At 42.9% G+C, this 21,801-nt stretch overlaps 1 protein-coding gene across 3 annotated transcripts in view; it reads right to left on the bottom strand.

The window, feature by feature from the left end:
• The window catches only part of ccdc85cb (coiled-coil domain containing 85C, b), a 47,261-nt gene that overhangs the window by 14,302 nt on the left and 11,158 nt on the right, over window positions 1-21,801 (bottom strand). For all 3 annotated transcript variants that reach the window (XM_063495912.1, XM_063495914.1, XM_063495913.1), the window contains exon 2: window positions 2,146-2,225. In XM_063495912.1, the coding sequence (XP_063351982.1) occupies window positions 2,146-2,225 (80 nt within the window). The remainder of the gene's footprint in view (window positions 1-2,145; window positions 2,226-21,801) is intronic.

The raw sequence follows: 21,801 nt of genomic DNA, 5'->3' as shown, positions 1-21,801 counted from the left end.
TTTTAAGTGTCTCTCGGCACAATTATTGGCATATTGTGCTTTTGGAAATCAGTTTTTTCCTATTTCTGTTTTCTTTTTTCCTATTTCCGTTGTGTTTTGTGTGCTTTTGCAGCGTTTTTCTTATTGCTGGTGTTTTCTTAAGTTGCAGTCCGTTTGACCTCTCAGTTCCACTGTAGTTTTTGCTTAAAAACAAAATGATTTCAGGTCCTGTAATTTATGTGAAAATGGCTTTCTGAGTTGACTTGTGTAAATACTTTCCAGCTGAGTTTATGGGCTCAGTCGCTCATTTTGGGTCATGAAAATTATGTGTATTTTGTAAATCCTGGTCCTAATAGGTTTCAAACTGGAGGATTATCTGCGGTATGCTCATTAGCTAACGATTTGATATTGACAAATTCATAGCCGATGAGCAAGTGGTTTGACGGTCAGACCCACCCCTCCTCGTCATATTAGATTTGTTTTTTTAACCAAAGTGGAAAGGGTTTCTTCAGAAGCCAGTGGATGATGTCACAGTCCCGATCTTTGCCGCAGTCTTGCTAGCATCTAGCCTTTATGCTAAGCTAAAAAACACTACAGGCTGTTGCATCATAATAACTTAATCCCATCAAGGGGACAAATCATCATATTCCTACCCTTTAAACATTACCACAGAGGTTATTCCTTGTCTGAAAGGCACAACATAAAACATTACTGCAATGAGTCGCCTTGCCTTGTACAGCTGCTGCTTTGACAGTGTCAGCCCTCTACAGAAGAGAAAGCAAGAAGCTCAAAGATGTGAAAAGTCCCACCACCAAACGAGTAAAAAGAGTGAAAGGGCAAAACAGACTGAACCAACCGGCCAGCAGAAGAGCCAACAAACACAGACATCACAGAAGATTACCTTTCTCGTCTGTATTTGCGATAAGCTATAGCGGCTATAAGCCTAGGGAGAGAAAAACATAATGGTGGAATGGTTTATTATGTTGTTTCGCTCTGTGAGGAGCCATGAATAACAGCAATGGAAGCAACTGTTTTGCTGATGGATTTAAACACATAAAATTAAGGCAATGTATTTGTTAAAAAAATAAAATAAATCAGTCTCAACAGTTTCACATTTTGCACTGCATTTGAACACATTCATATCCCAACCTCACATCTACAGAAAACAACGTGAACAAAAACTATAAGACGCGAGTTCATATTCTATGCTTGGACTGCTGCGAGATAATGTGTAACACCTAACTGTAGCACGTAAGAGATAATTATGAGGATCGTTTAGGTTTCATGTCAGTCATAACAGCCTACACTCTGCCTACACATGAATCTGCTGGGATATAAGTGGGGAAAAAAGACTTCAAATTACAGTGTGAAATTCACCCTTGTCTCTGTGCAACCTGATTTGCATTCAAACGAACCGACTCGCATCATAAAATGATGCGATAAAATTAAAGAGGCCAAATTATAAACTTAAAGCTTGAGCTGGTTTGTTTTTTTTACTTTTTTGCCAATAATTAGTCGAACACTTCATGAATCCGATTTCCCCTCACATGACCAGATTAGTGTGCTTCGGTTTCATCATCTGCTGTTTGTGCTCGACTGGGTAAACACACCTCCGCAGACTGACATGTGACCTTCTGGTGAACCACACCAGCATTCCACACACACACCCCACCCCGTTTTTGCACACACCCCCTCCCTCACCGAGCCCTCCATCCTCCAAATTTAGGAGAAGTCAGAGCAAGGTCAACTTTGGGGATAAATCCTTTACTCTGTCACTGTCACTTAATGCCTCTTTCCCCTTCTTTTTCCTCCTCTCATCTCTGCTCCGCTCCCACAGTTCGCCTCGGGGGCTAACATCAGTGCACGCTACTGAAGCTTACTGACTCCCTATGAATTAAACATGGATAAACATATTCTCCAACTAACAGGGAGCCTGTTGCAAGGGGTAGCTTCACAGAAGCATTAGGCAACGATTTTATGTCATCGCAGCTTCCTGTCATGCGTTGAGGATGAGTTAAAAAGTCGCACAAGAGGAGTTTAGCGAGGGTATAAGTTTAGACGGAAACTCAAGTGGGCTAATTGCGGCATGGCACATGTGCCTGTGTGTGTGTGTGTGTGTGTGTGTGTGTGTGTGTGTGTATGTCTATGTCCTTGTGCAAGCCTCACCTGTGAGAGGAGCTTATTGTTATCGTCTTCCAGTATCCGCACTTTCGTCTCCAGCTGCCTGATGTAGTTGGAGGAAGAATCTGGAGGAGAGATGAAGAGGAAAAAAAAGAGAAGAGGAGAAGTGATTAGCATTTCAAAGACCTCAAGCGGAAAACGGGCAGGCAGGGCCACTGAGGCAGAAGGACCACAGAGAGCTCCAAAGGTTGCCGTGCAGTTTGAGATGCACATCATATCCTTGTGAAAGAGCATTATAATATTAGCTAATATGCTAGCTCTGACACTCAAAAATCTAAAAATATTGATTAGGCACCCAAACAAAAGACAAAAGGTACAAATTCTCCCAACTTTTACATTTTTGCACTATGGATGCAAATGTTGGTATGGGCTTATATCAGGTATTTATCTGGTGACTTGTATTGGCAAAAAAAGAAAGATGGCATCAGCTTTAAGATGGCTAAAACTTTTTTTATAATAGTAGTAAACATTTCATCCCTAATTTAAATTTTTTAGTAATTTTAGTTGATCCAAGTATTGGTTCCATCCCCAAATTCAAGCCTATTGGTCGCTTTGCAAAATAAGTTCTTGCAGCTGATGTCAAAGGTCAAGCACAGTGTTCGCGCTGACCCATCTTTTGACCCCATACTCGACCGCTTTTTCCTTTCCCAACTTGGTACACATTTCTCTTGTTCTCTGTATGAAAGAGAGTCAACTGTCATATTTGAGATTCGTCACAGAACTGTCTGTACTCTGCACATCTGACAGTCTAACTGCAGCCTAATTATCCCACAGAGGTTTACACAACCATAGCTGATCCCGATAAAGCGGCACTCTGTGCTGACTTGAATCAACTTTACCGAGTTCAAATCAGGGACGGGAGCTGATGTGAAGCGCGGAGGTGCAGTTTGACTCTGCAGGTGCCAGGGAGCCTGTTATCTAAAAAGGCATGTTTAATTTACAGAGAGAGATCAAAGCCGAGTTACGCACAGGAGCCGCGCTCTGGTAGCTACTCGGGAGCACAACACCGCACGCACGGCTTTATTTTGTTTTGTTTTCTAAGTGGAATTACAGAGAGGCTGAGAGCGGCGATGGCGGGGAAGCTGCTGATGATAATGATGGGTTGAGGTTTAACAAGATGCACATGAGGACTCACAGCTGCAGGGTGCCGCACACGCAAATGAAACAAAGCTTCTCGCATCTGTTTGGCAACTCTCGTCTTAGTTTGCCTCGACTTAAATGACCCTCACAAGTCCAACACGTATTTAAGCAAGTCGACAAGCACTTTGCAAGCAGGGGGCACCACTGTTCACAAATCAGCCCACTCGAACGCCAACCTGGATTCAGCAGGTTTGCAGTTACATGCACACAGCCACAGATGCTATCAGTTTCAGACATACTTTATGCAAACAGCAGGATGTTCCTAAACACGTCAGACAGCATACATACTCAGCTGATAGGGATGGGTATCGTTTAGGTTTTATCCGATACCGGTGCCAAACCGGTACTTTTGAAACGGTGCCGGTGCTTAAACGGTGCTGGAACCGGTGCTTAAAGAATGGAGAACACAAACTTTGTCCAAAAACCTCTCATGTTTAACTGCTTTCCACTTTTTCTTTTGGTCATTTTAGCCTTTTTGGCCAGGGTGAAGGGAGTATCTGCCATCAAACAAGAAGACAGCCGCATGTAACTACGACGGTGTTTGCTAGTTCACCTTACATGCATTCATTTAATAACGTGGTTAGCCTACTCAACGTAAATTACACACGAACAACATTAAGCTCCTCATGCAGAGAAGAACGGCTGCTGCTGCCATCATCATTTCTGCTACACTGGCAGGGCTAGGGGCCAGGACTCTACTCTTCGGGTTCTTGGGGGATGTTGCAAACTCAGTGCATTTCTTGGCTTTTAAAAAAATGTATAATAATGTAAAACAAGTATGAAGAAAGGGAATTTAAAAAATATATCCTATTTTAAAACTCACGGGATCATCGATCTTTTTCCCACAACTTGAAAGCAGACAGAGCCAAGTCCAATCGGTCTAACCCCATGACTTTTTTTTTTTTTTTTTAAGAAGGGCCAGTGCAGACAACACTTGTTAGCCAGTGACTGGACACCTACAGGAGGCCACAGTGGGACGCTGGCCAGATCTGGTAATCCTCTCTTACTGCCTTGTGACACTCTAATCTGTATTCATCTGCTTGCCTGACCTGCAGCCAGATCTCAAGCTGATTAGGATGAAGGTTCCTCAGCGTTCAGTCAGCAAACAACAAACGAAGAAGATGGATGTTAACTGCTGCTTTTCTCCCCCAGTGTTGTGTATATTGAGATTATTCACAGGGATTAAGATTAAACCATCAGTGTTCGAACAAACTCGTATTTTTTATCTTCTTAAGACCAAATAAATAACAATAAGATGTAAAGATGTACAGTCGAAGGTAAATATTGATGCAGTTTTCCATTTTAACTAGAAAAACAAAACAAAAACAGAATTGGCCCTAAGTGATGGGTTCCACAGACGCGAGCATGAACAGCTTCTTCACATACCACAGCACCATCCCTCCCCTTCTACTCCCCACAAGCCTTTGATGTGTTATAGGAGGCTAAATCTCAAAGTGCATCCCTTCAGCATCACGCACGGCATGATTAAGTTGTCTTTCTCAAATATGTGCAGATCTGCTGTGAGAACATTCACAAGAACACACAACACACACACACAGAGTGCATGTGCTCAGAGCTGCAGGGATCTGCTCGTGGAATCCAGCCGTCACCCTCTCTCTTTAACACCCGGCTCCAGAGAGTCATCCTGGTGGGAGAAGGGTCAGGCAATTAAACTGTTCCCTGGCTCCCCTGCCACTCCTTCATCCTTTTATCCCCGCAGCCCCTCCAGCAACACATCCTCTCCCCTGCATCACTCGTCCACAAGGAAACGCTACAGATCATACAGAGATCACAGAGCCGAGCCAAAATCACCGCCTTTCAAAACTCAGCTCGGTGCATCTGCTCTTTCATGCACACACACAGCCCCACAAAAACAGGATCATGGGAGAGGCCGTTATTATTTATGCACAGTCTGAATGCAATCTTAAACAGGTGAATAAGCGAGTAGAAGATGCTGTGAAGCAGTGAAATATTTCCAACTAGGCTGTAAACAATGCAGCATGAGAACGCTGGAGGCCCTGAGAGAGAGAGGAAAACCCGGCCTTTACGTGAGCTATTTTTATATCTGTGCTACTGTTGTTTACCCACTGAACTGAGCTGATGTGAGACTGTATACATCTGTGTGCGCGCCGGACAAAAGGTGACGCAGACGGCGGCACGAGTCCATCCCCCCTCTCAGCGCGTCACTTTTTATCACGTCAGTGCCACTGTGACCCACTTCCAGCAGCCACTCCCCTCCTTACCTCCACTCCACTCCCACTTTTCCCTCCATTTCTCCATTTTACTACATCCCATTACTTTAACGACTCTCTCCATTACAGCTCTTTTGCTGCTCAGACAGAAAAAAAAAAGGCAGTTTTTTTTTTGAAGAGACTGACCTGATATTATGTCACAACAGTAAAAACACATATGAGGCAGTTAATCTGACTGAAAATAGAGTTACAAAAAGTTGTTGTGACCCCGTTATAAAAGGGTCTGGCCTCCACTAGCTCCCGTTTGTTTGCTACAAGGCTCCAAGCAGCCTATGCCCATCTGTCTATAACAGCCCATCTTGCTGTCTTCGCTGCACGCCTCTAGCAGACAAAAATATCTGCGAGCCAAATCACAAGTGAAACAAGTGTGGAATTTAATACTGCACAAGACAGTGTATGTGTTATAGTATGAACTGTAACACACTGTAACATTTCGTAGTATGAAATTTAATGCATAATGTCTATTCAGTGTTAAATGGACTTCTGTCGCCATAAAAAAATAAAGACCTTTAAAATAATTGAAATCCATGTTGGAACCTCTGAGGCTGAAACCTGCAGCCAGTGCACTCATGCCAAAAACCGCAGTTCTTCAAATAGCCACTTGAAGGCGTCTCCAAATACAAGTCACTCGAGCATAGACTCCTTATGTTTAAAAGACCAACTTTACAGCACAAATAAACAAGTTTATAAACTTTTTATACAACTTTGTAAAACTTTTAAACTCTAAGAAAAAAAGGTGTTGCATTTTTCTCCTTTTGCAACAACAGTATGGTGGTCAATTTTAGCCATTTAAATGATATATTAAGGCTTAAATTGTTAGTTGTTTGGCCACTTTGAGCAACAGTTAAACAGGTCGCTACCAGAAGACATCTAAGAAGCTGGCTGTCCACTTTAGTCAGTAAGTGATTTTAACTTAAGCTAAGTAGCTAAGTAATAAAGCTAATGCTAGCTAACAATTACTCCAAACCTTTTGTCCAATTGTGGCACATCTGGTTTAGAAACAAATAAATAAAAACAAACAAAAACAAGTTAGCAACAGCCAACTTTAGGCTTCATAGCAAAAGTCCACAAACCAATGGGTGATGTTAGTGTCTGTGTGCATCTTTTATATACAGTCTGAATTTTAAGACTTTTCAGTAAGTGTGAGATTTTGTATGTTACACTGCTGATTAGCAGGACAAGGTGGGAACATTGCAGCATTTCACAATACAAACAAACGTGAACCCTCTCATAAAACCGTGCTCCGCCGCGCTACAACTGGTCAAACCTCCAGAGAGTTCCTTTACTTTCTGTTTGAGTACTGTTATCTTCCAGGATGATTTATATAGCCTGCACTGAATCACCTCATAATGATAATGTATCATCCACGAGAAATGGCAGAAATAGTGTCACTGTGATGGATAGCGTATGTATAATATCATTCTCCTCCTTAAATTTGTAGCCTGCTTTTCCATCTCTTTATTAGTTCTTTTTCTCTGTTACACCCTCGGTGCATATGTTTCAAACCCCCGAGTGGAACAAAAGGTACGCCTGATGTTATCGGAGGTCATGGCAGAAGAGGGGGTTGCAACAATTATATTGACGAGTCTTAAAATTAGACCACACATATACATTTACAATCGACATTGGGCAGATAGTGGCGGGAATATTACAAAAACCAGCCTCCGAGGTCTTTGTTACATCAAAGTAGCTTTGGTAAAACAGTATGGTTAAAAAGGACCAGGCTTTGGAATCCCCTTATGTTTTCAAGTCAGATCCCAGGGCTGTTTAGAAAGCCTGCAGTGCATTGAAATCACTCTGCTTTTATTATTCCTGGCTCGGCTCTGGCTTTCATCTCCTATTCACAGCTGTATCTCAGTGTTTTAGTGCAGAGACATGTATATTCTCTCAGCGACGTGCGTGTCTGTGTGTGTGCAGCATGTATGAGTGCTTATGCACAACATTTTGAAGACAGGGAATGCATGTGGGCTGCATGGGTGTCTAAGCTGACAGTGTGAGCTCGTGTGGGAGGGTGGAAGAATGAGTGAGAGGGTTCGTGCGAGAAAGGGGATTTTTTTTTTTTTTTAAACCCATCTGTGATACATATATGTGTATGTGTGTGTGTGTGTGTGTGTGTGTGTGTGTGTGTGTGTGTGTGTGTGTGTGTGTGTGTGTGTGTGTGTGTGTGTGTTCAAGGCGGGAATAGGTTGGGTCAATTACCTCAAGATGTTGAAGAAAGTGAAACAGTATGGACTGTTTTTGCTTTTTTTCCTCTACACTTACACCCGAGTCAGTGGTCACATCAGTTCCACTGGTTACATAAAGCTTAAATCGTTATACTAAAAATAGCTCTATTAACCAGCAACTTTAAAATCTCAGTTTGGAACGGGCCATATTCATGCTGGGAAGCGGAATCTGAAAGAGGTCCACCTTAAAAGCTGAAAAAGGGGGTGGAAATGAGGAAAGGCAGAGAGGGAAGAGAATCAAAGAAATGGAGAGACGCCACTCCCTCCAGCCAGGCAGTCAGAGCAGCAGTAAACATTTAAATGTAATGTTTGTCTAAGTAGCTGCAAAAGTAATTCCTTGAATTATTGTTCCATCACTTTATTGCTTTTGTAAAAACCCATTAATTGCTGAACTTACCCTTAAACCCAGTCAAGATGGAGCTTACATGAGTGCGTCACCATAAGGTGTGTGAAGTACAGTCACCACCTCGAGTTACGGTGTTGTATAATGGTTGGAAGGCACCATTAATGCTAGCCCATACCAAGCTACACACCAGTTCACCACAGTCTCTTCTCTTAATGCAGGTTCTGCCTTAATAAATGGTGTATCTGTCGTGACTGATGCTCTCACTTTTCTGTGATGGGGTCTCGCTGCCTCCAACTTTCCATGTAGCGCTTGAACGGTGAGGAGTGTAGCATGACTGATATAGCATTTTTAAGAGCGATACCAGTGGCTATATTTGTTGATTAAGAAGAAAATGTAAAAAATTGTGAAATGTGAAATTAACTTTTTTCCAGTTTTGGCTTCCAAACATTAAGATAGCAAAGATGACAAACAGACAGTACATTCATTTTCACAGCGTTGCTTTCTTTTTGTCTTGACGTTGCAAGTCTAACAAACCTCCGCCCTTGCGTAAAAATGAAACTTTCATGAAACATTCATTGCCCAGTTCATCAAGATGATGGAAAGGGAAACTGTGTTCAACAAACAAAGAAACAAAAGGAAAAGTATTCAATGACATTTGCCTGCAGAGCCTTTCTGTGCTCCATAATGTAGACATGGCTGTGTACTGTCAGCTCAACGAGATGTTAAATTCAGGCAGATTAGTTGGGAAAATCCTTCCCTAAGGAAACTGGTTAGAATGGTCAGGATTGAAGATGGAAACATTCAGATATAAGAGTTATGTCCATGAAAGAATTTGCAATCACTGATGTGCATTTGTGTCAAATGTGAAGAAATCTTCTTTAAGTGTTTGAGATTTATTTATTTTTTCCTGTGACATTTAAACCCGGAGTGGCTGAGGAACCCGAAGAAACAGGGTTTCAGGCTTTCCTTTCTAGATGAACAGTTTTAATTTATCAATTATGTTTATAAAAACTGCAATAAAAACAAGCTAATATTTCATGTGCTGCATTCTGCAATCCACAAATACATGCATGCAGTTAGCTCCTTTGCTTGGATGCACAGTAATCGGTCATAGCCAGGGTGAACTGGCCAGGGGAACAGAGAAGAACAAGTTAAGTGGGCAACCATGCTGCATTAATGAGGGGGATGGCAAAACCTGGCAACCCAACCACGTAAACCACGGGCTCCTGGAAGGTCTTCAAAGCCTCGACTGGCTCATCAGCCGGCGGGGAGCTAACCCCATCTGACAAGACATGGCACCCACTCCAAGGGAGCGAGAGCGCCTCACCTCCCCACGCACTCTCCCGTGCGCGAGTCCGTGCACGTGTACGTGGGAGAATGTGCTGTGGAGAGAAGCGAGCCATGTTTTGTTTTTTGTCATGTGTGTGAAAATGTGAAAGTGTGTCTTTGCGTGTGACAACAGTGCAGCGTTACTTTACGCTCGAAGGGAGACGACCCCTGCCGAGTGACTAGCGTGAAAGTTAAAATTGTCAAACGAACTCCAGAGGGAAGGCTCGTGCGCGTCGACAGCGCTTAAACACTGACCAGGTGAGATCGGCTCTTTAATCATTTGCTGCTTGTCAGTTGGAAACAAAGCCAAACACCAACAGCTCAGCGCAGCTTGAACGCAGAGAAACTACTAGAGGAGGTTTTTGCCTCGGGGAGTTTTGGGTGGCATAAATATTTCACGCACTTTGGTGTATCACATGAATAACATGGCCTTACGAAGCATTGTGCGGGCATGCAGTGGAAAGTAGACAGCTGAGTGGATGTAAAGTGCACCTTGGACCTTGACCACAATAAAAATACTAAATAAACAAGCTTTGTGTTCTCTGTTGAAGAGTAACAGCAGGTCTTCCTCTCTGCTAAGCATTAACTTTCAGGTCTCGTGAAGAGAGAAATGAATTACATCTGACCATCAGTAAATTAATTTGGCAATTACAAGGGTTTGGTTTACACGCCGTTTTCTGGACAGTTTTATTTATTTTATTTTTTTTCCAATGGAAGTTGGGTTTTTGGTTCAGTGTCCCATCCAGACCAAAAAAAATCTTCCAGTCACATGCCTAATAGTGAAAGCACCGAATACAGCGTCCCTTTGGATGATCCGAAAGCTTTTTTCTCTTTCCTCTGATTTCAAAATAAAGACCAAAACTTTCAAAATCAAGGTTTTCAAAGTAAAACATAAAAATATATGTGTGTTAAAAGAAGGACAAAACTCACAAATAACTAAAAACATATGGAAAGGCCGGCCCTCTGAACCTTGTTAAAAACAAGTTTGGAGAGGATTGAAGGAAAGTGGAGAGAAAAGCAGTGGGACACCCAAACTGCTCTTCAATTACACTAATAGGCTTCTGTCAGTTGGAAATGTTCTCTCAGTCCAGAAGTCTAAACACATTACAAAATAGGCTTTCCACTTGTTTCCTGCTTCTTGCATCCTCATTTGGCCTCATATTTTCCAACGCAGATCAATCTGTCTGGATAAACAAATGGATGCTGGCAGCGAATCCCTATCGACTTTGTCCAATTCCCCACGGTAATCATATCCTGTTATGCATCTAATCATGACAATTTCAGACATTCACAGTTACGCGCAGGTCAGCTGGGGGTCTTCATAATGTCAGAGGTTATTCGCTTCCATTGAGTGGAAATTGAAAACTAATTCTCTGACGTCCAACGATCGATCGCTCTGTCTGCTTCGACGGTGGCAGAGAAAGAGGGAGAGAAGCCAGATTTATTTATAGGTACTCCGGCAGACAGCGACGCTGATGCGCGCCTTGTTCCCATCACACATCCTGCCCGACAAAGTGATGCCTCCCTCCGCTGTCTCCTCAGCTCGTCATCACCACCCTTGCAGGGTCAGCGGATGCCTTTGCACGTCTGCACCTACGGGAGTCGGGCTGAAAATACGGCTGCAATACAGTACGTGTGATATCTGTGTGCGTCACTGATTACGTACACAGTGTGAGGCCACGCATTAATGCACAGATATTTTTGTATGTTTTTTTTATGTGAGATCTCCAGGGTGACTGCTAGCAAAAGCTGTCAAAAATCAATACATATGGTTTAGCGCTTGCATTGCTTAAGTGCTACACAGTACTAGGCCACTTCTCAGACTACTGCCCCATGCCCTTAATCTTTTGATTAGGCTAAAAGAAAGGCAATCAGGCAGCTAGTTGAGTTTAATCCTGTGAAATCAAAGCTGTGGGCTTAATTTGGTCCGCACCCTTACTGTCCGTGTGTGTGTGTGATGGCTATTTACTGCGAGACAAAACAGAAAAAGATTAGTGACATTTTGTAGATGGATTAGCTGGTAGCTATTGTTTGCCTTCAGATTGCCGTCCGAAACCCTTCAGCCTACTCCTGCACAGCGTGTAAGTTCTGTTATTTAGCAGATAACCCTTTTTAAAATCATCCTTTACCCCTTGGTTTACTGGCCGATCAAGGTCAGGAACCAAACTACAAGATAAATGGACATTAAAAGCGCTCCAGTACTAATTTAAGAAGCTGTCACGGGCTCGCTAAAGCTTTCAGGGGCGAGCCATATATTCTGTTCAGTCTATGCTGATTCCAAGAGGACCAAAAAAGGCTTTACCGATATCTCACGCTCGGCATCACTCAAGGCCCTCGACAATGAAGGTCAAGGGTCATAACTCTTGACTGACTCGGGGACAGGACGCGTCATTCCTCTAGATCAGCAACCATTTTCTGCTGGCGCAGAAGAAGACGATGGTGGAATTAGTGCGTTTCTGTGTATTTATTTTAAATAACAGCACACAAAACTGCACAATCCCCTTTGTCTGAATACATTCCAGTATAATGCAGCCATTTAGATGGGATGATTTGTTCGGGGGATTAGGAGTGCTTTGCTAGGAGGAATTATGAATATTTACTTGTTGAGTTAAGTCATGTTTTAGCCAACAAAATAAAATGGAAAAAAAAAAAGAAGAACATTTTGGAAATGTCAGTGAAAACAACAATTTAACACGTGAGTCTGGACGACAGATTCAAAGATATGTTGCCTGTAAACGTGTGGATGTCATCAACGTGAAACCCCACAGTGCCCACGGAAGGCTTTGCAGAAGAGGCTTAAGAGATGGCTGGCTTTACCTCGCACAACCCACAACCCACCGCAGTGTGTAAACAAACACCAGAGGGCATTGTGGGTAGAGAACGTCCCTCCAGAGCCCACGGCCCTATTTAACCTCATTCCTCTCCCGTTACCACGGTTTCGCCACCGCAAACCCAATAGCAGCCTCATTTGCATAAATCTGCATTCTTTTAAAAGCCTGTCTGACTGACTGCTGAGCTGGCAAAGGTTGTGCTTATGTAAGCAGAGTCTAAGAGCGAGCAGTTAGATGGTAAATACAGGGGACGTTCAACACTGAAACCCCTTTATTATCGGCCTCTGAAAATCCCATCTCCCGTGTGGGTTCTGATGCAATCTGCAAAGCGGGGCTTTTTCTTCCAATCCTGTGAAAATAACATTTCCAGTGACATCATACTGAGGTTTCATTACTGTTGACGCCAATATCAACCGCCAGTGATTTCATTCTAATGTAAATCGGAGAAAACAAACGGAAAAAAAATGAGGGCAGGCAAGATTCAGCTTGTGACTGCGCTATTTAATCTAAGAGCTGACAACATCTGTCTTGCTATGTGTCGACATGGACGGTATTTATGTTGACTACATCTCAAAACCAAGAATTACATGTGACAACATGTAGGAAATCCTGAAAATGACTTTGCATAAGAATAAAAGTAAGAAGGGGTAAGTTAACACCAACCTTAATGCAGAGTCGTATAGGTGCAGCTCTCACTGCTGCCGGTGCAAGGATAGAAAGAGAAGCAAGAAAGTTTGTTCAACACTTACGGTTAGGGTCTGGTCAGAAAAAGTTTTCAACCAATATATGGGTCCTATCAGTCGATATTAGAGACGGGGGAAACACCACTCAAACTTTCGATGAGTGTTAACGTTGCATCGTTTGTTCACCAGAGGACACTCTGCAAAGTGAGCTCGGAACACCGCAAACATCAACCAGCTGATTCGAGTAGTCACTGAGAGCATCAAAGTCATCCATGACTTCCTGCGATCAAAAAACAAAATTATTTTTAAACGTATACTTTTTTAAGCATGTATCGATATCGGTACTGGTATCGGTCTTAAACCTCCTACATCAGTCGGGCTCCATTTCTAATTGCACAACTAGTCGAGAGTTTTGTAACAGCACAAGGACAATTCTCACAAACGAACATAAAACCCTGTCCATGCGCTGGAGTCATTGGAGGTGTACCAAAAGGGGCTATTGGCACAGTAACTGCCACAAAGAGAAAAAAGGTCTTATGTAAGAGCTGTTCAGATAGACAGTATCTCATCCAAACCACAGCTTAACATTGGATTGATGCTGGATCCGAGTTCCGCAGCTTTTCGCTCGCTCCCATAACAGTTATTTGAGAAACGGTGAAGCTAAGCGAAGGCGACAGCACTTATACTCTGCAGTCGTCAGGAAAGAGGGCCATTAGAAAGGAAACAGGAGAATGACAGCAAGGCGTACAGTAGGGAGACAGGAGACACTGTGCAGACAGGACAGAAACAGGCATAATAACAAAGGGAATTCTATTATAGCCTACTTTATGAATGGTTAGAGCTGGCTGGACTGAAGTCTCCACTACAGAGGAAAACAAGGCTAGCCAGGAATCATTATAAAAGCTACTGATATTATCCCCTGATTTTTTTGTTTTTAGCTCCAAGTAAAACTGACCAGTCTGTCTAGCTTTGAAACGTCTGCATCATAACAAGTCCAAACAGGGGCACGCTGCTAATAAACACATTCATAGACACAGGATGTGTTTAACCTCTCCCCGACGTGAGGTTCCTGCAGCAAAGTAACAATTTAATCGAAGCGAACAAGTACTCCTTTTCCCTTTGATGGCAAGATGACACCTAGCTGTTCCAGATGGATACAAACAAAAGACTTCTTCATCTAATATTTAAGTGCATGAAAGATAAAGTCAAAGGTGTGAAACCTGAGGGAGAAGAGGAGTCAAGTGAGCGTAAATGCCGGCGACCTTTGAGGAAGAAATTATTACGAGTTGTGACAAGCACACATTAGGCTCCACTCCTGGTTATTTTTGTCACGTGGCAGGCCTGAGAGAGAAGGGCAGCACTGAGAACTTGTTTTCCTCACCCAGGCCTGCTAAGCTTTCCTAAGGTGCCTGATCAGTCCAAATGTGTACAGCTAAAACTGATCTAGAGCCAGTGTCCTTCAAGATGGACTAGTCTCTTCATAGCTCTGCTTCAGTGGCATTTTTAGTAAAATCCCTGTGCCGAATTTAGCGAACACTGAAATTTGCTCCTTTTCTCTCTCATAAATTGAGTGTGGACCCCCCTGGTTGAGAACAACTGCTTTCATATTATTCCAATATGCCAATAACGATTTGTTTCAACGCTAAATTGAAAAAGTTAAAGAGAAATGGAGCCTGTGGTGACAAATACCCGAGCGGCGCTCTGTACTGGCAGAGGTTTAAATACTTTGTAAAGAAGCCCAATCAATAAAGTAAGCAGCTCCAATCATGTGAGGGTGATTAATTATACGAGTAAACACTTAACTAATGAAGCTAATGAATGGCTTCGTGGAAGCGGTGCCATTGCAAACATTAACTCTACTTCCAGCCGACCGCCGGTGCCGCCGCCTGTGTCGGCCGACCCTAAAATTTAGAGCTTTAGATTCAATCGGATAATGGAGTGGATTAAAGCATTATAGATATTCTGTAACCCAGCATATAGGGAGAGTTTAAAATCCCATCGCACACACCATGCGGTGGTACATCACAAGGGTCCCAATTCCATAAGTGCCAGTGTAGCAGTGAAGCGCTCCATGCTTTTAATAGGCCTAAACCCTGCCTCTGACTTTACAGTCATTAGGTTTATTAGTGTAGCTCGTACACGCGCACACATACACGCAGGAGTTCAGAATCCCAGGAACAAATTCCATTAGCGAGTAAGACTAGAGGTTTATGGCCAGATGGTTAACCTGCCTTGAATCAGCCTACAGTAAAAGACACACATACAGACACACACACATAAATGCCTCATAAAGCTTAATGGAAACTCATCAGTTGGTAATTTTATTATACAAGACCTCCCCGGCACCCCATCGTCTGGTCGTCAAGTCACACTTTCTCTCTGCGTGATGCATGGCTATCGTTCGCACAGCGGGGTGGTTACACAGGCTGTTTGGTTTGAAGCCTCTGATGGGGGCAGGATCAGAAGCCCGTTTTATGTCAATCTGACAGATGCAATCTTTGAAGATGGTTTTTGGGGTCTGGCTGTCATAAATAAAATGTAGAAGAAAAAAAATGTGAGGGGACAATTTTTCACTGGGAAGTTCTAACTGTGGCAGAAGCTGCCGCTGGCTGCTGAAGCCGCTGAACTTTAGAAGGTGGTTGAGTGAAATATGCACTCGACTGGGATAATAATTTTAACGACCAGGATTGGATTTTTATTTCACGAATGCCTCAAAACTTCTCCAGAAACTTCATGCAAAAACTATTTCAGCTTGTCCAAAAGTAACAACTTTACTACAGGCTTAAACAGAAGCGTCACCTCCACACCGAACAGTCGACCTACTTCAGCTGACAAAATCGAGCTACGTTGATCAGCGAGTTCATCAGCTATCTGGAACAAACTCTCCCATTAAGCCCATTCGCCCTTCTTCTCCTGATTGGCCGCGCCTCTTAAGCAGAAGGTTTGAACTATTGGGGAGGCAAAAGGCACCAGACACCAGTCAAGAACAAAAGCGGGGCTAACTTTATCTCGGCGAGCACGGTTGGGTCACACGCTGCTTGGCCTCCATTGTCGTTTGCGGAGCCAGCTGTCCTCTGGGAGTTGCCGTGTCAGCTCAGATTAGCAGTGAGTGACACAGATCAGAACAAGACAGCGGTCACCAGGTGGTCTCTGACTCCACTGATTGTACTAACAGGCCTACAGTAAAAACAGAGGGTGGTGAGCAGTAAATCTCCAACAGAATCCAGTTGGGAAAAACGTTAGTGTGTCAAAAGGGAAACGGAGGATCAGGCTGGTGGCAAACACATTTGTACACACTTACAGATGAACAGAGTATATAGGAGTTCCAAAACATAAGAGGGAGGTAAATCTTTCTAACTGGATTCAAACAGCCCTCGGCTTTTTTTTGTTTCATTTTTAAATGGAGGCTTTTCAAACCTCTAATCATCTTACTGTAAAAGCTCCAGATTAGCAAACAGGAACATATGTTAGCCTTTTTTTGTCCTTGACAATATTCTCATGTCTGTCTCCGTTTAAAAATTCCACTTAATCCAACATGTTCAGCGAGAGGAAGCTTCTCCTGTTGGGAGATTTTTCCCCCCCTCTTCTTCTTCCTTTGTTCTCATGCTCTGCGTGTTCAGATTTCCTCTCAGTTTAAAAACACGCAGGCTAGGCCAAACGGTGTGAGCGTCTTGGTCTTCTTGTCTGTGTGTCAGCCCTGTGACAGCCTGGCCTTTCACTTCAGAGTGTGCGTCGGGAAAGCTTCAAGCAATCATGCACAGGACGGGATGGATGGGATGGTGTTCAGTCCATGAGGTGTCCGCACAGAGACCAAAAAGACGGGCGTCAAACCGCACAAAAATTAAAACTTAAACCGAAACAGGCTGACAAACTGATGTCAGCGGCTGTGTCTCCTTCACCAGTTTAAAAGTTAGTTTCACGTACATTTCTAATGTTTCCTTGCCAACCTAGTGGGAAAAAAACGAATCCGTGCATAAAATTCTCAACGCTCTCACACAGCACGGAAATTAAAATGACGACATTAAGGCAAAGCGCCTGATTTCCCTTTCCACCTGGTGGAATATGACCTCTTCTGTCACATTTTTCTTTCCGCATGTGGAATCCCACGAGGCAGCTCAGCAAAAAGGCATCTTCACAGGCACAGAGTTACGTAACTCATCTGTTTTTTTTTTTAAAACAGCGTAACAACAATAGACTGCACTCACTGCACCTTTCATCCAAGTTCCTGTCAGCACGCCATTCTTATTGACTTCCCACAGAAATGTAAAGAGTCAAAGAGGCCCCACCCGAGAGCCATTAACATCTGCGGCCTTGCAGCAATCACAAGTTCACATTCCATATTTTACAGTGAAAGCCATAACTCATATTATAAAAAACATGTAAATAAGCGAACTTCAGACCACCACTGAGACGTCTGATGGTAACAGAGCAGTTAAGAAGTTGGATCCGCTCCAAGCTGGATCAGTTGTGAAACACACTGATGGCGATATGCAAGTTTATGAAAGCCCGGCTACAAAAGAGATTTGCAGAGCGTTGCATTTGGTGGATTAAGCTAAAGGCTGGAATGTGAAAAGGGGAGTGTACAAGCCAGCCCTTTAAAAAGTATCAATTATTCAAATCGGCGCCGTGGGAGCACTTTTGATAAGCCAATCATCGCCGAGGCCGAGGGTAACGCCACTCACAAACTGCTGTCAAACCCTGACAAGCTGTGCGGTGGGACACTGGCCTCCAATGACTGGTTAGTGAGCATTAGGGAGCTAATCTTGCTAATGCCTCCGGGCAGCTATTTGGGCAGTTACTTTGAAGGTGCTAGATGAATTGTGAGAGAAAGCTACAACTACAGTTTCAGTGGTCACCAGGACCCAAAACTGCATGTATGAAATCTCAAGGCAAATTTTATATAGAAACAAAAAAAACCACCTTAAAGCAGCTGCCCAAAAATAAGGTTTCTAAAGCTATTTTATCCCTCTTGGGTTATATTAACTTTACAGCTTTGTTTTGAATACACAGAGCCAAATGTCTCAGAATCATCCATGCAAAGCACAGATATGAGAAGAACTCATCTGCATTTTTACTACGATAACACGTAAATATGTCTGCCTCTGCCTCTGCGCGCATCAATGCAATCACCTGATTGTCGACTCATGTTACAAGTTTTCGTTTCACAATTCTTGAAGTGCCAAGTCTCCGACAGTGAGGCTGATATCGGGAAAGAAGTGAACAGTGTGGAATCCCAATCATCAGCACCCAGCAGGGCCGGCCTAAATTACTAATATTGTGGAAAAAAACAAAACAAAACAAAAAAAATACATTAAAATTGAGCGGATTCCTCAGATTCCTTACAAAAAAAAACAAACTACTGTGTTCGGTGCTTGGTAGAAGAGAGCGTTAGGAATCACTTATGTGACTCAAAAGGTATACAGGGCAGAATGTAACTTGCACTTTGTACCTCCAATGTAAAACACAGTGATAAAGTGGGAGCTGTGCGAGCAGAGATAAAAGGCTTTCATCTGGTGAAATATTTACTCCTCTGAAAATGAAAGTATGTTAAGTCAGTGCCAAGTCCTTTTTTCAGCGCTTAGTAATGTGCATTGTTCAGTGCTCTGCAGGTGTAGTGATGTTTCTAGCTCCTTAGTCTTTTTCTGTGCGTCTTCTTCAGACGTTTTTTGAGCAGAAGCACTTGAGGTTACTGTGGATAGCCTGTTTTGTTTCTTTTAAAGCCGTGAGATATTTCTCCTCTTTCTTTTATACTTTGCCCTCGTCCTTTTCATCAGCTCCACCAATAATTTGGTCTCTTCTTTATTTAGGCCCCTTTAATGCTTTTGGTTTTCTCTCCTGTTCATGTTTCCACATATGTGCTCAGATCTTCTCTCCCTCTTGCACATTTTTCTTAAGCTTTACAATTTCTCAGATTTCCCCTCATCAGCTGATGGTCACTGACGTGAGCTCCCTGAAAACCTCCTCTGTCAGCCTTTCCACTCGCTTGCTGTACCGCGAGCTGCGTTTCTGTGCTTTTATTTTACTTTGTGGCTTTCTATGAAAGTGTTATCTCATCCAGCATTTCTCCCAAACAGTGAATGAAACGTCTGCATGGAAAGTGCTTACACTGGATCTTTCATCTTGTTACACGTTGCATAAATGCTCCACCTTACGTAGCTTAACTGAGCTCAAACCGCTACCACATGGCACAGCCTCCCTTCTCGTCTCTTTCCGCTGAATGCCCACTGTTATTGTTTAGTGTACATGTGTTGACTACGAGGAGGCCCCCGCAGGTACGGAGCGCACATTCCTGCTCGAGAGAGGCCTGATTTAAAGTCACCAGCCTCCATCGAGACACATTCCTCTGCAGCAAGATTCAACTTGTTTCCCCCAAAAACAAAAATAACTAAAGCTGGCAGGAGAAATTTGTCAAAATGTACAGCGAGATGTATGGCAGAAATGAGCACAGCTAAAAGAGGTGCCTCTCTGTGGAGAAAGCGCTGTAAAGCACACCCCATAACGCTGAATAACAAGGGTATAGTATCCTAGCAACTGGCAAAAAGGGAACACTGCTTGCTCTGCAGTGTCCTCCGTTGCTCCTGGATCTTCACCCTTGCATCCTTCTTACAGAGGTTCCCTCTCAGCAGCCCTGTCAGAAACACTCATCTCCCTTGTCTCATACTCTATCCTTCCGCTTCCTGTTAGGACACTCTATTGCACCCCAGTGAGGAGCACTTTCATCAAGCACACATGTCATTTAAAGGGTTTAAGAGAGTGCATCGGTTTATTCAGCGCCTATCATACGCAGGGCTACGTGCCACGTATTCAAAAGAGTGGTGGGCAGAGATATAGCACTGGAGCCTGCTCTTCAAATCCTTTTTAAACAGAAGCCCTCCCCTCCAAACCCTCTGCCACGTTTGAGATCCGTGGCACAGCTACAACATCAAGCGGTTTAATCCACTTCCATGTTTTGCAGACTGAGAGGAGATTTAGCAAGGAGGAGTGGATATATAGGAGATAACGTAGGGCAAAATGTCTCTGGAAATTCCCCATGGCTGCTTTTGTTACTCTGTCTACAAATATAGTGACGGGTGTCTGCGAAGACAGACACGGGTCAGAGTGGCTTCCTTAAGAAAAAGGACAGTTTTAGAATATGAGATGTTTGTTTGTTTGTGTGCAAAAATTAATCGGCTAAGTGTGACTGGACTTGATGGTGAGGTAGTGAAGGTGGAAGAACACATCAGTTCTGGTGAGTCACTTTGCTTGAAAATCACAAACTAAAGCGTTGGCCTTGGTGAAGGACACACTCTGCAAGCGCCCTTTAAGTCCTTCTGTGCGGTGGCATCTGCATATGAGGATGTGTGGGGTCAATCGGTCCACTCAGACAGACGGCATAGAAAATATCCCAGCTGCAACGTTTCCGTAAATTTCAAGAAGATTATATCAGATCTAGTTTTAGTACATCTTTGATTGGGGATTTTTTTTTTTTTGGACTACTCGGAGATTATGCACGTTTCAATTTTTAGTTAAACCTTTAAGCCTTCTTTACATTTATGTGAGACTTCTAAACAGTTACTGAAATTTATGAGTTACGTGTGACAAACATGTTGTCTTTGATGCCAAATTCCTGACTGGCTTTTAATAAACAGAAAATAATTAATAATAGAAGTACCGGTCAGGAAAATTTACAGAATTTTTTTCCAAACCAAGCTCGAATAAACAGATCCGACTGATCGGAGAACTGTATTACTAAATGTGCATTCACAGCTCAAAACGCCGACCTGTACTGAATATATAAATTGTAAAATAACACTATGGATGAACCCAGAATCTCAGTTTCTTCCTTTTCTTGTTTAGACACACAAGGACCCACCTTCAGATCTGCAAAGCGCTCGGCCTTAACGCGTTAAAATCAAATAAATTCTGAAAATTTTTCCAGTGAAATTACACGGTCGGCATTTACGCGTCTGGTGTGTAAAAGCCTCAACTCACTTTAACTGAATTTGGATAACGTTCAGCTTATCATTCCCTTAGTTAGCCATCAATCACCATTAGCCTATTATTGCAACCACTGATTTAGCCTGCTAGTTTTGGCTACAGCAGCTAATTGCTTCTTTAAGAAGTCTACCCATGTTTCACTAACATTCATTTCTAGTGTTTGCTTTTAGCTAGCTTTTTAACATTTATTTGAAGTTGCAGGCATATTTTTAGCAAAAATGTTTTACTCATAATTTTAGCTACTCCATTTCAATGGTTTATTCATTATTTTTAGCTAATGTTTACATTTTTCTTTTTAAATGAGTGAATAATTTAAATAGCTGCACTTTTAGAACACTTTTGCAAACACTTATTTATTTACTTTGTGACAATTACTTTTCCATTTCAACCAGTATAACTAGTTTTTGCTCTCTTGGGGGGGGTTACATGTGTTTAGCTCAGTCATTCGGTGCAATAGCTAAGTTAATCTTTCCACATACCCCCTTCCTATTGCAGCAGGACCTCACACTTAAGCCACTGGTTAGAAATCGCCGTTTCAGTCGTACCAAGAGACTGGTGAGGATGTTCTTGTGGTGCCTTGTGAGAAACACTCGAGATGAAGTGCTAGCCAACTTCTTTTGCCCTGCAAGCAAATGTCTGACTCAAAATGTGCCGATGCTGAACTTTCCCAAAAAGAAAAAGAAAAAAAATAAAAACCAGCAGCCGAGGAGTACAGATCAGAACCAACTAGGCCACAGAGCTGGGGAGGAGAAATAGGCTGGCTATAATTGGCTGTCATAAGTGTCATCTCCTCTCAGTGTGTGAGTTAGAAGAGTTTTGAAATATGATGTGTGATGCCCCTCTGAAGATGAGTAACTG

The sequence above is a fragment of the Pelmatolapia mariae genome, linkage group LG15 (genome assembly GCF_036321145.2).
Source record: "Pelmatolapia mariae isolate MD_Pm_ZW linkage group LG15, Pm_UMD_F_2, whole genome shotgun sequence".
NCBI lineage: Eukaryota > Metazoa > Chordata > Actinopteri > Cichliformes > Cichlidae > Pelmatolapia > Pelmatolapia mariae.
This window is presented reverse-complemented; position numbering and strand designations above follow the sequence as displayed.